Below are 18,911 nucleotides of genomic sequence, written 5' to 3'. Positions count from 1 at the left end.
TTGTGTTGGAAATAAAAGGCATGAGAACGTTGTAAGGTTTAATTGGGTAAGGAATGACTAAGTAAGGGAGGTGGTAGTAGGAGGAGTATGATTTAGAAGGCTGAAGAGAATTTGCTTAAATGGTTTAGTCTTATAGTGAGAATGAGTGATAAGAAATTGAGAGGGAAAGTATTATGTTTGAAGTATAGAGAAGAATGAGGAGGGGAGACCAAGGACAAGATGGAAGGATGGAGTGAAAGATGCTGTAAGTGATTAGGGCCAGAACATAATGGAGGGTGTGAAGCATGCATGGGATGGAGTGATGTGTCCATAGGGTTAAGTGCTGTTAAAGGCGTAGCCAGGGCACTTGAATCGGCCAGGGGCAACCATGGAAAGGTCTATATGATGTAACTGTGGATAGGGAGCTGTACTTTCAGTGCATACCACATGACAGGTTGAGAAAGGAGACTAGCACATAAGGCCATTTTCATGTGATCCTGGCACTGCTTCACTATGCGAGAAATGATTAACATGATGAAAAAAATTCCGTCACCACTCCTCTTTCTGTACACAACTCTAGAAGGTAATCACCTTTTTCATTTATACTAGGGACTTCATATCCCCAATCATACCCCATTGTACCTCTTCACCGTGTCTTACATTTAGATCCTCTAGCGCTACAATGCAATCCCTTGCATCAAAACTGCAATAACACGTCCTTAGCTGTTCCCAAAAAAGTTCTTTTTCTTGCACTCCTTTCATTATTAGGTACATAAACACTCAGAATTATCCAGCTCTCTTTGTCCACTAAGAATTATCCAAGTCTACTTTTATTCTGGCCCACATCAAACTCAGATCCCCACATTCTTCAATACAATTCCATAGCTCCTTCCTTTTAGAGGCCTTGTCTTTTCAGTAATGTAGGACTGTGCCCTCTGTATATGATCAAGCCAGTCTTCCCACTTCATCACCTTAACTTCAGTAACCTAGGCTTCTGCCCTCTGATTATGCTCAAGCTACTCTTCCCATTTTGTTAACTTTCACTAAGAGTCAAATATACCATCCTGGTTTTTCTCCTCAAACATCATGTATATCCCTCTCCCTTCTTGTCCGGATTATATCCATGCACATTCAGACTCTCCAGCCTAGACCTTCAGTAACATACCCACACTTGGCTCTTATGTTTCTGTATTTGGGAAGACAAAACTACAAATGGTAGGGTTTCCAGCTATCCACCCCTTCTCTTCAGTCACCTTATATCACACTCAGGAGATATGTGGTCTACCTTTTCCATCCCCTTGGATGACATTTATAGATTAGAAAGGGTGATTTTCATAGTTGTAAGTTGAGGTGTCATAAAGATCTTCCAAGGGGTAGCAAGGCATTGTTACTGGAAGATGGTAAGAGTAAGAATACAGATTTATTACATTAAGTTCACATTAAGAAGGGAGATCAGGTAGACTTTTGAATTGTAGGAATCAGTAAGAACAGGTATTACAGATATAGTTCTCAGATTGTGTGTTGGGCAGATGCCAAATATATAATCAAGATAGTGTCTTATGCAAGTGTATATCTCCTACATCTTAGTTTTGAAACTTAGCTAGAGGCCATTTTATTCAGTATTATGTGAAAAGTACTGTAGAAGGCTTATCTCCAGAAATTATAGAACTTGAATATTTCATTGTTTTCCAAGATTTTGTATCCATGCTCATTTATTTATTAAAATTTTAATGGCTGTTTTCCATAATGTATTTGTACAGATTCTTGTAGCAGCTACCAGATTATCTGTAAACACAGCCATCACAGAATTTCAAGGCAAGTACCTGTTAGCTTCACAGTGGAATGCTCAACAACCAGCAACAGGCCAGCCATATCTCCCTTATGTCCTCCAATACCACATGCCGAAGGAGGGCCTCACTGTATGTGTTGATGCAAGAACCTATGGAAATGATGCAAGGTTCACGCGAAGATCTTGTAGACCTAATGCTGAGGTCAGTTATCACTCTGTTTTAAGGACAAATAATTATAATCTATCTACAGAGAGGTAATGACTTTGTTAGGACTTTATTTGTTTATCACGACGTACATTTTGTGAAATAATCCAGTTTCACATTAAGCAACAATGGAAATGTTTCATAACCTTGTTGTTCATGTTAATTTCAGGCCACTCATTCATACCACCACTGACTTGTACAAATACATTTTTCATCATAAAAGTTCTCAAGTTTCAGAGGACTTTCACTGGCATCATGAAAATTGTGAACTTTTTAAAGTCCTTTTGTACAAACTAACATGTGTCTCTTCTAAATCAGCATATGCTGCGTACAATTTCTTGTTTGAATTCTCTCATACCTACCTGGCTGCAAAATCTGATTTACTGAAAGAAAAAATTAATCCACCTTACTCTTCATTGACAAGGGATTTCATAATCCTTTTAAACATGATCATTCACAGTCTTACCATATATCTTGCAAGAAAACATTCATTTGTAATTCTTGCAATAATTTTTATTCCCTTTGCCTCTATACAATGGAACATTGATTGCCTCCTTAGTCATTAGGCGCTGGATCTTGCTTTCATATTGCCATATGCTTTTTTATGTTCATTCATCTCCATTATAACCTCCTTTATTCACTGTCTCACTATTTACCTTATCTCCACTCTCAGGTTTTTCCTTTTTAGGTGTAATGCTCTCCTCACTTCATTGTAATTTCTTCCTCTATCCTTCCAATTCACCACCCTCCTGATTTTTAATCATGCCTTACTCATACATATGTATCCTGTATCATCACCCTTTGTCATTTATATAAATATTTTTGTTTTGTTTCACAGACTTCATCCTTTTTGCCACAAGCAACCATCCAGACTTGTTTTGTGTCCCTTCGTTTATTACAAGGACCTGCCTTCAGCAATATTGTCCTTAGATTTGTATGTGATTATCCTATCTTTCTTGCCCTTCATCCTTTTACTTTAGGTAGGCACAGGTTATCCTCAGTGTGTTCATATATCACATCATTCAGTCAAGGTATCATCCTCAATGAATTATGAAGTTTGTTCTCTGGTTAGGAGACCAGACTGATGGGTGTTATTTCACCATCCTCAGACTTTAAGGCAGTTTATGTGTGTATACAGGTGCTCTCGACATACGTCTGAGTTCCATTCTGACCAACTGGTTATATCTCGAAATGGACATAAGTCGGACGTATGTCAGCATAGCATGTAGAATTCATATGCCTGTACAGCATTCTTTTATCCTACTCAACTTCTATCATTATTATCTTGTGTTTTATTAACCAGCATTATTATATGATTCTGTAGTTTCTTCTTACCTTTTACATAAGATTCTTTAGTTCATTAATTGATTTATTTAAACTTTCAACGTACTTTTCGGCAGCTCCTTTGTCAGCACTTGATGATTCACCCATGACTCGAACATTGTGCCTGCTATATCTTCTTTTAAATCTATTGAACCAACCAAGTTTTGCTGTGAAGTTCTCGAAGTAATCCTCTCCCACTCACTGCTTCAAAGTCTCAAATAGACTTTTAGCCTTTGCCGAATTGTTGATAAGCTTAGTAGTACATGTTTTTGAATTTGATATTCCATCCACAGCATCAACAACATTTCCATTTTGTGGATGAGCCATTGTCGTTGCTTTGTAATTATTGTAGACTTCATACTTGCAGAACCTTTCACTGCTTCATGTATTTTTTCTTTGTTCTTTGAAATTGTGGAGACCATCAATTGGGACAACTATAGATCATGTGCCATCATACTAATTTGTTTTCCTCCTTCATATTGGATGATTACCATCATTTTCAATTCCAAGTTGAGCATCTTCCTCAGCTTCTTGCCAGATCTGTCAACTGGTAATTGGTTTTCCTATTCCTCATTTTTTTTGTGATTTAATACAAAAATGGTTTTATCCAGCATGAAAATTCGTTAGATTCACTTGAATAACATGTGCTTACTGAATGGTAACTGAGAGATGCTGTGGTGTACACAATGCTGGGATCGTCTGAAAATCACTATCATATGCAAGCAGCCGTTAGCACTGGCCAGTATACGAATAAGTGTAATTTTTGTATTTACGTATATTTTTGAATTTATATTTTTTCTGGTCATGTGTACGGATGGTCATAAGTTGCATAGGTCGTAAATCGGGGAGCATAAGGAGCAGATGACTGAGCCTTTGAGGGAAAAATTCTCATTTGGCCCCTTCTGTGTTCCTTCTTTTAGAAAAGTAAAACTGATGGGGAGAATTTTCATCCTCCGCTCCCACCCCTTGTAGTTACCTTCTGTGACACGCAGGAAATACATGGGCAGTATTCTTTCTCTCATATTTATGTACATGTGTATGTCGGTATATGGCTATTTATGTATATATGTTAAAATGTATATGTATGTTTGTGGGTATCTATACATGAGTGGATGAGTCTTTCTTAATCTGTTTTCTGGTGCTACCACGGTGATGCAGGAATCGGAAATCAAGTATGATAAATAGATATTTGTTTTTTCATACATATTCACCGTTTCCCACATTAGCAAGGTAGCATTAAGAACGGAGGACTGAGCCTTAGAGACAAAATCCTCAGTTGTTCCCCTTCTTTGTTCCCACTTATGGAAAAGTAAAAACTGAAGGAGAGGATTTCCAGCCCCCCCCCCACCCTCCACTTTTAGTCGCCTGCTATGACTTGCAGGGAATACATGGGAAGTATTCTTTCTCCCCTGTCCCCAGGGATGAAATATCATTCATTATCATTGTGCTTAGTCGCTGTCTCTCGCGTTAGCAGGTAGCGCAAGGAAACACGAAAGAATGGCCCAACCCACCCACACACACATGTATATACATACACGTCCACTCAAGCAAATATACATACCTATACATCTCAACGTATACCTACATATACACACACAGACATATACATATATACACATGTACATAATTCATACTGTCTGCCCTTATTCCCATTGCCACCCTGCCACACATGAAATAACAACCCCTGCATGTGCGCGAGGTAGCACTGAGAAAAGACAACAGAGGCCACATTCGTTCACACTCAATCTCTAGCAGTCATGTATAATGCACCAAAACCATAGCTCCCCTTCCACATCGAAGCCCCACAGAACTTTCCATGGTTTACCCCAGACGCTTCACATGCCCTGGTTCAATCCATTGACAGCACGTGGACCCTGGTATACCAAATCATTCCAATTCACTCTATTCCTTGCACTCCTTTCACCCTCCTGCATTTTCAGGCCCTGATCACTCAAAATCTTTTTCACTCCATCTTTCCACCTCCAATTTGGTCTCCCATTTCTCCTCGTTCCCTCCACCTCTGACAAATATATCCTCTTGGTCAGTCTTTCCTCACTCATTCTCTCCATGTGACCAAATCATTTCAAAACACCTTCTTCTGCTCTCTCAGCCACGCTTTTTATTACCACACATCTCTCTTACCCTTTCATTACTTACTCGATCAAACCACCTCGCACCACATATTGTCCTCAAACATCTCATTTCCAGCACATCTACCCCCCTCTGCACAACTCTACCTAGCCCATGCCTCACAACCATATAACATTGTTGGAACCACTATTCCTTCAAACATACCCATTTTTGCTTTCCAAGATAACGTTCCCAACTTCCACACATTCTTCAAAGCTCCCAGAACTTTCGCCCCCTCCCCCACCCTATGATTCGCTTCTGCTTCCATGGTTCCATCCACTGCCAAATCTACTCCCAGATATCTAAAACACTTCACTTCCTCCAGTTTTTCTCCATTCAAACTTACCTCCCAATTGACTTGTCCCTCAACCCTACTGTACCTAATAACCTTGCTCTTATTCACATTTTCTCTCAGCTTTCTTCTTTCACACACTTTACCAGACTCAGTCACCAGCTTCAGCAGTTTCTCACCCGAATCATCCACCTGCACTGTATCATCAGCGAACAACTGACTCACTTCCCAAGCTCTCTCTTCCACAACAGACTGCATACTTGCCCCACTTTCCAAAACTCTTGCATTCACCTCCCTAACAACCCCATCCATAAACATTAAACAACCATGGAGACATCACACACCCGTGCCGCAAACCAACATTCACTGAGAACCAATCACTTTCCTTTCTTCCTACACATACACATGCCTTACATCCTTGATAAAAACTTTTCACTGCTTCTAAAAACTTGCCTCCCACACTGCATATTCTTAATACCATCCACAGAGCATCTCTATCAACTCTATCATATGGCTTCTCCGGATCCATAAATGCTACATACAAATCCATTTGCTTTTCTAAGTATTTCTCACATACATTCTTCAAAGCAAACACCTGATCCACACATCCTCTACCACTTCTGAAACCACACTGCTTTCCCCAATCTGATGCTCTGTACATGCCTTCACCCTCTCAATCAATACCCTCCCATATAATTTCCGAGGAATACTCAACAAACTTATACCTCTGTAATTTGAGCACTTTTTTATCCCCTTGGCTTTGTTCAGTTGCACTATGCAAGCATTCCGCCAATCCTCAGGCACCTCACCATGAGTCATACATACATTAAATAATCTTACCAACCAGTCAACAATACAGTCACCTCCTTTTTTTAATAAATTCCACTGCAATACCATCCAAACCCGCTGCCTTTCTGGCTTTCATCTTCCGCAAAGCTTTTTCTACCTCTTGTCCATTTACCAAATCATTCTCCCTAACCCACTCACTTTGCACACCACCTCGACCAAAGCATCCTATATCTGCCACTCTATCATCAAACACGTTCAACAAAACCTCAAAATACTCACTGTATCTCCCTCTCACATCTTCACTACTTGTTATCACCTCCCCATTAACCCCCTTCACTGATGTTCCCATTTGTTCCCTTGTCTTATGCACTTTATTTACCTCCTTCCAGAACATCTTTTCGTTCTCCCTAAAATTTAATGATACTCTCTCACCCCAACTCTCATTTGCCCTCTTTTTCACCTCTTGCACCTTTCTTTTGACCTCCTGCCTCTTTCTTTTATACATCTCCCAGTCATTTACATTATTTCCTTGCAAAAATTGTCTAAATGCCTCTCTCTTCTCTTTCAATAATAATCTTACTTCTTCATCCCACCACTCACTACCCTTTCTAATTTGCCCACCTCCCACGCTTCTCATGCCACAAGCATCTTTCGTGCAAGCCATCAGTGCTTCCCTAAATACATCCCATTCCTCCACCTCTCCCCATACGTCCTCTGTTCTCACCTTTTTCCATTCTGTACTCAGTCTCTCTTGGTACTTCCTCACACAAGTCTCCTTCCCAAGCTCACTTACTCTCACCACTTTCTTCACCCCAACATTCTCTCTACTTTTCTGAAACCTCTACAAATCTTAACTTTCATCTGCACATGATAATGATCAGACATCCCTCCAGTTGCACCTCTCAGCACATTAACATCCAAAAGTCTCTTTTTCGTGCGCCTGTCAATTAAGACGTAATCCAATAACGCTCTCTGGCCATCTCTCCTACTTACATGCATATACTTATATATTTATGTATTTATTTATTTTGCTTTGTCGCTGTCTCCCACGTTAGCGAGGTAGCGCAAGGAAACAGACAAAAGAATGGCCCAACCCGCCCACATACACATGTATATACATACACATCCACACACACAAATGTACATACCTATACATCTCAATGTACACATATATATACACACACAGACATATACATATATACACATGTACATAATTCATACTGTCTGCCTTTATTTGTTCCCATCGCCACCTCGCCACACATGGAATAACAACCCCCTCCCCCTCATGTGTGCGAGGTAGCGCTAGGAAAAGACACCAAAGGCCCCATTCGTTCACACTCAGTCTAGCTGTCATGTAATAATGCACCGAAACCACAGCTCCCTTTCCCTATATACTTATATATATATATATATATATATATATATATATCTCTTTTTAAATCAGGTATTCCCAATCACCAGTCCTTTTTCAGCACATAAATCTACAAGCTCTTCACCATTTCCATTTGCAACACTGAACACCTCATGTACACCAATTATTCCCTTAACTGCCACATTACTCACCTTTGCATTCAAATCACCCATCACAAAAACCCAGTCTCGTGCATCAAAACTACTAACACACTCACTCAGCTGCTCCGAAAACACTTGCCTCTCATGATCTTTCTTCTCATTCCCTGGTGCATATGCACCAATAATTACCCATCTCTCTCCATCCACTTTCAGTTTTACCCATATCATTCTAGAGTGTACTTTCCTACACTCTATCACATACTCCCACCACTCCTGTTTCAGGAGTAGTGCTACTCCTTCCCTTTCTCTTGTCCTCTCACTAACCCCTGACTTTACTCCCAAGACATTCCCAAACCACCCTTCTCCTTTACCCTTGAGCTTCGTTTCACTCAGAGCCAAAACATCCAGGTTCCTTTCCTCAAACATACTACCTATCTCTCCTTTTTTCTCATCTTGGTTACATCCACACACATTTAGACATCCCAGTCTGAACCTTCAAGGAGGATGAGCACTCCCTGCGTGACTCCTTCTTCTGTTTCCGTGTTTAAAAGTTAAAATACAGTTTGAGGAGGGTTTCTAGCCCCTTGCTCCCATCCCCTTTAGTCGCCTTCTATGACATGTAAGGAATGCGTGGTAAGTATTCTTTCTCCCCTATCCCCTATACACATGTACATGTTCATGCATGCCTTCATCCATTTCCGGTGCTACCCCGCCCCAAAGGAAACAAGCATCGCTAGCCCTTACATCAGCGAGGTAGCACCAGGAAAACAGACAAAAAAAGGCCACATTTATTCACACTCAGTCTCTAGCTTTTATGTTTAGTGCATCAATACCACAGCTCCTATCCACATATGTATTATGCCTGGGCAAGGGGAGGAAGAATACTTCCCACATATTCCCTTTGTGTCGTAGAAGTTGACTAAAAGGGGTGAGAGCGAGGGACTGGAAATCCTCCCCTCCTATTTTACTTTCCAAAAAATAATAGGATTAGAGAAGGGGGCCAAGTGAGATTTTTCCTCTAAGGCTCAGTCATTTGTTCTTGACGCTATCTCGCTAATGCAGGAAATGGCAAGCACGTATTTGATTTCTTTTTTCATACTTGATCGCTATTTTCCAGTACTGTTGATGAGTTATCCCACCCCCACCCTCTTCTCATTTGTAAAACTTGGCATTTAATGTCATGGATTCAGTCTTTATCTGTATTTAACTGAAGTAATTCTCTGATATTTTGCTACATGTAAAAGAAACACAATAGATTAAAATGGAGAAAGCTGATTTGTTTATAAGTGTCTGATGATTCATGAAAGTCAGGTTCAGTGAAATGGCTCTTCAGATTTATTTTCCCTAACACTGTTGACATCTTTGTCTTTGTTATAACCCTTACCTGCCAGAAGGCTGAGGTGTGTATATTTGGAGTGCTGTTTGTCCTGTGAAGCACTGCTCTCAGAGATCAGTGTAAGGATTTTTATCAAATTCAATAACTTTTGGAGTGCTTTTTTGGCTCATTGTTTAAAGCTTGCTGTCTACTCCTGCAACCGTCCCCATTGCTTTTGATACTAAGACCATTGCTACTGTTGCCACCATTACTGTTGCTTTTACAGTCACCAATTCCACCTTTTCGTTTTCTTTCTCTTCCCTCTTTTAGACAGATGTATTTATCTTTTGTTAATTTGAAGGCTCGTCTTTACCTATAGAGCTTAGTCTTATTGCATATACTTGACCAGTATATGTTTGGAGCATTCGCAGATGACACCCCTGTTTGATCTATAATGATTCTTGTAAATGTTGGAAGGTTTATTATTTGCAAAGTCAGAGACTTTCTATCTCTCTCCTTTTTTTACATCATAGTATTTAAACGTCTGTGATGCAGATACGTCATGTGGTAGAAAGAGGATCCCTTCATTTATACCTGGTGGCCACGAGGGACATTGAGGAGGGTGAAGAAGTTACTTTATCCTTGGAAACTGCTAATTCCAACCTAGAACTGGTGTGTTGTTTGCCAGAAGAACACGAATGCCATGCTCCCCTACCCTCAAAGGCTGAACAGACTTCTCCAGTGCCTACACCTCCTCATAAAAAAAATGGCCTGATCTTGAGGTGAGTACTCCAAAGATTTCTTATATTTAATGACTTATGATTTAAGGACATTAACCTCTTAATGCTTACAGTATCATTTCAAGTTTTCTCCATCCTTTAAGATTTCTGTTGTGCAGCCTGTTTTAAGGAATTTTTTAGCCTTACAATTCCCAAGTTCATAGAACAATGATAAAGATCACTTCAGTAGTATATTTCATCCACTACTTTTGCACTAAAGATGTCAAAGTTTTGTAGGTATTTCATCACATTATGCTAAGAAGCGCAGGAAAAAGGCATGTCAGATGAATTGCAGCTGCACCTATATTAACCCTGAGGATAGGGGAGAAAGAATACTTGCCATGTATTCCCTGTGTGTTGTAGAAGGCGACTAAAAAGGGAGGGAGTGGGGGGCTGGAAATCCTCCCCTCTCATTTTTAATCTTACAAAAGAAGGAACAGAAAAGGGAGCTTAGTGAGGATATTCCCTCAAAGGTTCAGTCCTCTGTTCTAAATGCTACCTAGCTAACGCGGGAAATGGCAAATAGTATGAAAAAAATATACATACACTGAGAATGTGATATTTCTTTTTTTTTTATGTGTGATTTATTGAAAAATTTTTTTTTACAACAAAACTATAAAATTTTGTAAAGTTTATTGTTTATTTTACCACCACCTGAAACTGGTTACTTATTATTTATAAGGATGTCTAGCTCATGATTACTAAGGATGCTCTAACTTTGAGTGAAATAAAGCTCAAGGGTAAGAGGGAAGAATGGTTTGGTAGTATCTTATGGTTAAAGTTAGAGGTTAGTGTGAGGGCGAGGACTAAGGAAGGGGTAGCACTTTTGCTGAAGGAGGAATTGTGAAACATGTGAGTTTAAGAAGTGAGCCCCAGACTGATGTGGGTAAAGTGAAAGTGGATTACTTGAGTTGGATGATTATATGTGCTCATGCACCTTGCTACAAAAAGACAGGAAGGGAGGTGTGTGTTCTGGTATGACCAGAGCGGTTGTGGATTAGGGGCTTTGGTTTTGATGCACTACCTCAAAACCACTACCTCACTAACTTTGGATTTTTTGAACAAGAACAGATGAAATAATTATAATAAATTTTTCCTAATTTTCATTGTGATTCATTGATAATTTTTTCTTAACATCAAAAGTATGTAAGTTTGCAAAGTTTCCAGCCATGCCAGGTAGATGCATTGTTCTCAGGGTCAGGCAGGCACTGGCAATACTACCTCCACTTTTACTAGAAAACCTGCTCCTTCCCTATCTTGGTCAGCTCTTAGTGCTGAAACTCATTTGTCAATAAAAGTACTCTCCACATGGCCTGAAGACAGATCATCAGTGTGAAGTAATTCAGGAGGATCACCCTCATGGTTCTCTAAATCTGGCTGAAAGCCAATCTGTTTCATTTATAGAAAGCTCTCGAAAATGTGCGTTCATTGGTATAGCAGGAGGTTGACTTTCTGGGAAGTTATCATGCACTGCCAACTCAGCCACCACCAAGGCTAAGTGTGCAGCCTTCAATTAGAGATGCAAACCTAGAGGCATTGCACAGCTTTTATAGGTATCCATATAGATGCATTAAGGGGTTTAAGTACATGTGAAATACAAGCTCTTTAGGAATTTTTTCATGATTAGTACTATTGAAAAGAAATTTTACTCGGACTTTGCTTTTGTGATCATAGGCCAAATTTATAATTGTTGTTTGTATGTAATGTCTTTGTTTTTTGTTTCTGTTTTCAGCAGCAAGAAAACCCTTAAAAAACAGCAATTACAGTTGCAGCTCCGAACCAGTAAAAGAACCACCTCTACAGAAAGTCGTAATAGTGATACTGTCATCACACCATGTGTAAATAGTACTCCAGTAACACCTATCAAGCAACGACGGGCATCTGGATGTGGCAAGTCTCCCACCAAGTCTCCTAGTGTGTCTACATCTAGTTCTCCAGAGGACAGTGGAAAGGATTCAACCCTCAGTACACCACCAACAGCTACAACTACTCCTGAAATGCCTAAAGTTGTTGACAAACAGCAACAGCAGAAAATGACACGTGAGGAACGTAAAATAGCTGCATACATGAAAGCTTTTGAACGAATGGAAAAAGCTGCACAACGAAGACAAGAGATAGAGAAAAAAAAAGAGGAAGATAAAAGCAAAGACCCAAAGGATAAGGATAAGAAACGTGATGGAGAAGAAGATGACTGGGAGAAAACCAGTAGTGCTGATGAGAGTGTCAGAAATATGCCCAGTGCTGAGCGTTGTAGACGTAAAGGGTGAGTATGAATGAGAATTAAAGGCTCACAAATAATGAGTAAATAATGAATGCTGTGATTATATAATTTTCAGCACAGTATAACCTCAATTTAACGTACATTTAGGGGGCAAGGGGTGTTTGTTTATGCCATTAAATCCAAGTGGTTTATTATGATATACACAGTACAGTAATGACCATAACTTATGGTCACAGAATATACTAATGTATAATGGACATTGTAAAATATTGTAAATGATGTAATTTGAAGCATCTTTACTAACCGGTTTGTTTGATAGGTGTTGCTTTTTAATAGTAGAGGGTTTTTGGTGAGGAGCACTAATGCTCCAATAGCTTCTTAACCAGACTAGTAGAGGATTGTGCTGAAGGAGGAACAGCAACAGGTTTGAAGGAGTTGAGCTTTAGTTGAGTCATTGTTAGAGACCTCTTGTAACATACAAGATGTGGTCTTGAGGAATGTTTGTTAAGCAAATAATCCGTTAAAAGGGGTTGTTATGACATGGTGCCCATGGAGATGGATCCCTAACAAGGTCAGTTTTTACAGTAGTAAATGCCATAGGACAGCTTCCTTTGGTGAAAGTGATGGCCCTGCAGGTGCTGTTTTGTTGTTTTATAGATAAGATTGAGGATGTTGATATGAATACAGTATTTAACTAAATTTTACCGATGTTCACAAGTTTGTTGGAGCTTGCAGTGTTAGCTGCACTCTGACAGTGCACCTACGCCCTCTTGGCTTGCTCTCCATCATCTTCAGCAACTTATTCCTTTTGTGGGAAAAATTTAATGGTACAGGAAGCTGATCCAAGTGACTGACCCATGTCCATAATGCTTGCTAAACTGTTATATAAACAATGAATATTTTTCTTGTCTGGTAAATGAAAATCTGTTATACTAGGCCACGTTAAAAGAAGTCTCAGTGTATTATGGTATTATCTTCTCATTATGATTTCACTAAATGTGGGAAAATGTTCATAATCTGCTTGCACTTCATGGTCAGTTAATATGTTAAATGTGCTTTATGATAAAATTTATGTGATCTTGTATCGTATAGCTTTGGATTGCATTTTCGTGGTTGGCAGACAGCATCTTTTGCCTGAGAATTCCATTGGATTGAGGTTTTAGTGTACTTAATAACTGAATTGATAACTTTTGAAAAGTGTGACAGCTCTTTTCCTTTCATAGTTTTATTTTTCTCTTTTTTTTTTTTTTTTTTCAACAGGAAAAAAGGAAGAGGAAAGGGTAGTCCACAGAAGCGTAGTAATCATCGTGTAGATTCCACTGCCTCAGATCTGACTGGAGATGAGAGTAGCTGTGCCTCAGTAGGATTAATGTCTCCTGTAGGGGGCTCCATTGAAGGTATCGCACTCAATATCAGTTCACCACCGCAAGGGAACTCAAATGCCATGGGATTCAGGTTGGTAACAATCTTGAAATTACACTTCATATTCAAGTATTTTGGTAACATTTATCATTCATGCTGTGCATGTAATTTGGCTTAAACTTTAAAGAAAACTTTGTAACGAAATAAGATTGGTGCCAGGTTTTGAAATAAACTAGTCCCAGAAACCTGTTTAGATGGATTAGTTTATGTAAATTTTCATGTTATGTACCCTTAGAACCCTTTTAGTTGATGGCAGATTATTAGCACATCTTAGTGATGTATTGCCAGGAACCGATGGAGAAAGGCTGCATCCATTCATATCCATTCTCGAGCTATGTGTAATGCACCAAATCCACAGCTCCCTGTCCATAACCAGTTCCCACAGACCTTTCCGTTGTTTACCCGGGACACTTCACATGCACTTGTCCAGTCCACTGACTGCACCTCCACCCCAGTATACCACATTGTTGCACTTCACTCTATCCCATGCACACCTTTCACCCTCTTGCATGTTCAGGTCCATTGCTCAAAATCTTTTTCTCTCCATCCTTCCATCTCCATTTTGTTCTCCTTCTCTGCTTTTTCCCTCCAGTTCTGACACATATACCCTCTTTTGTCAATCTCTCTTCACTCATCTCTCACAACCACACTTTTTATTACACCTCTCTGTTACCCTTTCATTACTTATTTGATCAGACCACCTCACATGATATATTGTCCTCAAACATTTCATTTCCAACACATCACTCCTCTGCACAGCCTTATCTATTTCCCATGCCTTGCATCCATATAATATTGTTGGGATTATACCTTCAAACATACCCATTTTTGCCCAACCAGATAACATTCTCTCCTTCCCACACATTCTTCAGCACTCCCAGAACCGTTGCCCCCTCACCCACCCTGACTACTTTATCTTCCATGGTTCCATTTGCTGCCGTGTGAACTTCCAGGCATCTAAAGCATTTCATTTCCTCCAAGTTTTCTCCATTCAAAGACATTTCATTTCCTCCAAATTATCTCCATTCAGACTCACACCTCAAGTGACATGTTCCTCAACCCTGCTCCTAATAATCTTGCTTTTATTCATATTAACTCTCAGATTCCTCCTTTTACACACACTTCCAGGCTGTCTCCTACTCCTGTGGTTTCTCACTTGAATCAGTCACCAGTGCCATATCATCTGCAAACAATAACAGACTCACTTTCCAAGCCCTCTCAATCCCCTAAGCCTGCATGCTTGCCCCTTTTTCTAAGATTCTTGCACTTCCCACACCACCCTGTCCATAAACAAATTCATTCCATGCTTGAACACTATTTTTATCCTTTGTTGTGTGTGCCAGGAACAGACAAAAAAAGCAGATGTGGCCTTTCTTTGTATGTTCTTGGCGCTTCCTTGCTAATGTGGGAAATGACAGTCAAGTATGAAGATGAAAAGGATATGCTGTCCACGGACTGAGCCAGGGCACATGAAGCAACAGGGTAAACCATGAAAAGGTGTGTTTGGCCTGGTTGTGGTTAGGGAGATATGATTTCAATGCATTACAGAAGAAATCTATGGATATGAGGAGATGTGGCCTTTCTTCATCTATTTTTGTTGCTACCTCACTAATGCAGAAAACAGCAATAAAGTATGATTTTTTTTTTCATTCTTAGTTGCTATTTCCCATGTAAATATGGTAGTGCCAGGAACAAACAAAGAATGGCCATGGCCACTCACATACATTCTTTAACTGTCATGTGTACCTCACCTAAACCACAGCTCCCTACCTTCAACCAGGCCTTTTCTGTGGTTTATCCCGAACACTGCACATGCCATGCTTCAGTCCATTGACAGCACATCGACCTCTGTATACCATATTGTTCCAATTCACTCTATCCCATGCATATATGAAATTTATAAAGATTACCTAACTGAGAGACATCATGGTTTTTGGGAAAGGAGGTCATGTCTAACAAACCTCTTCAATTTCCACGAATGTATGAGATTTGTCTAAGACTAAAGGGAAAGCTAGGTGAATTGTTTGTATTTGGATTGCCAGAAAGTATTTGACACTACTGCATGGGAAGCTGATTAGGAATCTGAATCACTAGCCAGGAATAAGGGGGGAAACTCCTTCAATGGATAGATTGTCTCAGTAGAAGGGAACAGAGAATGCACATCAGAGTAGCCTTATCCATTTAGTTAAAATGACCAGCATAGTGCCAGAGGGTCCTCTTCTGGGGGTCCTCTTCTAGGACCATCAGTCCTCATGATCCATGTAAATGACATACCTGAAGGTATGGACTTCTACCTGAATGTGATTGCAGATGATGCAAAGGTTATGAGGTTTGTGAAAAGTGAGGATTGCATCAACTTGCAAGTTTACCTAAACAGACTCCAAAGTTGTTATGATACATGGTGTATGAAATTCAACCCAAGCAAATGTGAAGTAATGAGGATGTGACAAATGAAAGGCCTCAATATGATTATTATCTAGCAGGACCTCAGGAGAAGGACTTGGTAGTTAACATGATCCCAAATTTGTCACCAGTGCTCATGTCCTGTATGAGGCCAAAACTAGAATGTGCTTCTCAGGTTTGGTCATCACGTGTAAAGAAGCACGAAGAAGTAAAGGAGAAGGTCTTTAGGAGGATGGCAAAGGTAGTGTCAAAATTAAGAGAGCTGAGTTATAAGGAAAGGCTTGAGGCTTAAGTGATTGTGGAAGCGAGAGAAGTGAAGGATAATGTTATTACAACCTTTGAAACAGATTAATGAAGTAGACAGTGATCAGTTCATCAAGAAGTGTAGGGGTAGATTAATAAGAGGAAGTAACATGAAATTATGGAAGAATCTTGTTGAAAAATCATTATGCACTTTTATATTGTAAATGTGATGGATGATCAAAGGAATATGATTGAAGATGTGGTAAATGCAGACAGCTTACAGAAATTTATATAGTTGTATATTAGTAGAGAATGTCCGAGAGATGTCCAACTAGTGTAATACTTCCTACCTATACAGCACATGTAGGTAATTACAAACACTTTATCATGTATAGTTACTTTTACTGCTTCAGTACAGCATATTGGTGTATGCTGAATATTCCTGAAATATTTAGATTTCTTATCCTTTTTGTTATAATTTGAAGCTGGTTTTTGCTTGCTCATATTTAGAAGTTAGACCATACTGAAGGAAGATGTATTCCTGAGTAAGTATGTTAGATAAAAAGTAGTAGAATTAAAGAAGTGTAAATAATGATTCATGGAAGTGATATGGACAGTTTAAGCCAGTTGGAAACATCCTTATCAGAAAAATTGCCAGGAGTATGAGAATGTCTCGTTGTCTATCTGCAGTGGATGTATAGTGAGAGACAGCGTAGACAGTGGAAATTCTGTTGTGGCCACCCTTTTGTGGGAGTTCCGGGAGGGAACAGGCTTCAGAGATATAGATACATACAAGAGAGAGTATAAGTAAAGAAAGGAAAGGCCTTTAACTCTCACTCATATACTCACTCAGAATCCCTTTCCTTTTCTTTTTGAAACAAGTGTAATCATCCTGCTTTCTTTATATTCTTTCTTGCATTTGTAAAGTTAATGATAGATAATTTGGAAAGTTGTATGAAAATAAGAATAGCAGTATATATATGTATATATATGAAGAAGGCATATGATAGAGTTGATAGAGATGCTCTGTGGGAGGTACTAAGAATATATGGTGTGGGAGGCAAGTTGTTAGAAGCAGTGAAAAGTTTTTATCGAGGATGTAAGGCATGTGTACGTGAAGGAAGAGAGGAAAGTGATTGGTTCTCAGTGAATGTAGGTTTGCGGCAGGGGTGTGTGATGTCTCCATGGTTGTTTAAGTTGTTTATGGATGGGGTTGTTAGGGAGGTGAATGCAAGAGTTTGGAAAGAGGGGCAAGTATGCAGTCTGTTGTGGATGAGAGAGCTTGGGAAGTGAGTCAGTTGTTGTTCGCTGATGATACAGCGCTGGTGGCTGATTCATGTGAGAAACTGCTGAAGCTGGTGACTGAGTTTGGTAAAGTGTGTGAAAGGAAGAAAGTTAAGAGTAAATGTGAATAAGAGCAAGGTTATTAGGTACAGTAGGGTTGAGGGTCAAGTCAATTGGGAGGTAAGTTTGAATGGAGAAAAACTGGAGGAAGTTAAGCGTTTTAGATATGTGGGAGTGGATCTGGCAGCGGATGGAACCATGGAAGCGGAAGTAAATCATAGGGTGGGGGAGGGGGCGAAAATCCTGGGAGCCTTGAAGAATGTGTGGAAGTCGAGAACATTATCTCGGAAAGCAAAAATGGGTATGTTTGAAGGAATAGTGGTTCCAACAATGTTGTATGGTTGTGAGATGTGGGCTATGGATAGAGTTGTGCACAGGAGGGTGGATGTACTGGAAATGAGATGTTTGAGGACAATGTGTGGTGTGAGGTGGTTTGATCGAGTAAGTAATGCAAGGGTAAGAGAGATGTGTGGAAATAAAAAGAGTGTGGTTGAGAGAGCAGAAGAGGGTGTTTTGAAATGGTTTGGGCACATGGAGAGAATAAGTGAGGAAAGATTGACCAAGAGGATGTATGTGTCGGAGGTGGAGGGAACGAGGAGAAGTGGGAGACCAAATTGGAGGTGGAAAGATGGAGTGAAAAAGATTTTGAGTGATTGGGGCCTGAACATGCAGGAGTGTGAAAGGTGTGCAAGGAATAGAGTGAATTGGATTGATGTGGTATACCAGGGTCGATGTGCTGTCAATGGATTGAATCAGGGCATGTGAAGCATCTGGGGTAAACCATGGAAAGTTGTGTGGGGCCTGTATGTGGTTTCGGGCATTATTGCATGACAGCTGGAGATTGAGTGTGAGCGAATGGGTCCTTTGTTGTCTTTTCCTGGCGCTGCCTCGTGCACATGAGGGGGGAGGGGGATGTTATTCCGTGTGTGGCGGGGTGGCGGGGTGGCGATGGGGGTGAGGAGGGGCAGACAGTGTGAATTGTGTGCATGTGTGTATATGTGTGTATATATGTGTGTACGTTGAGATGTGTGGGTGTGTATGTTTGCGTGTGTGGACGTGTGTGTGTGTGTGGGGGTGGGTTGGGCCATTTCTTTCGTCTGTTTCCTTGCGCTACCTCACAGGCGCGGGAGACAGTGACAAAGCAAAATGATAATAATAATATATA

At 40.0% G+C, this 18,911-nt stretch overlaps 1 protein-coding gene across 9 annotated transcripts in view; it reads left to right on the top strand.

Annotated features, from left to right (window-relative positions):
• The window catches only part of upSET (SET domain-containing protein upSET), a 145,333-nt gene that overhangs the window by 68,714 nt on the left and 57,708 nt on the right, over nt 1-18,911 (top strand). For 7 of the 9 annotated variants that reach the window (XM_071682981.1, XM_071682980.1, XM_071682977.1 and 4 more), the window contains 4 exons: nt 1,740-1,970; nt 9,890-10,116; nt 11,846-12,376; nt 13,595-13,789. In XM_071682981.1, the coding sequence (XP_071539082.1) occupies nt 1,740-1,970; nt 9,890-10,116; nt 11,846-12,376; nt 13,595-13,789 (1,184 nt within the window). The remainder of the gene's footprint in view (nt 1-1,739; nt 1,971-9,889; nt 10,117-11,845; nt 12,377-13,594; nt 13,790-18,911) is intronic. The other 2 variants (XM_071682976.1, XM_071682979.1) reach the window with 1 other exon arrangement.

The sequence above is a fragment of the Panulirus ornatus genome, chromosome 35 (assembly GCF_036320965.1).
Source record: "Panulirus ornatus isolate Po-2019 chromosome 35, ASM3632096v1, whole genome shotgun sequence".
In the NCBI taxonomy this organism is placed as follows: domain Eukaryota; kingdom Metazoa; phylum Arthropoda; class Malacostraca; order Decapoda; family Palinuridae; genus Panulirus; species Panulirus ornatus.
The sequence above is the reverse complement of the archived record's forward strand: the minus strand, read 5'-3'. Positions and strand labels throughout refer to the sequence as shown.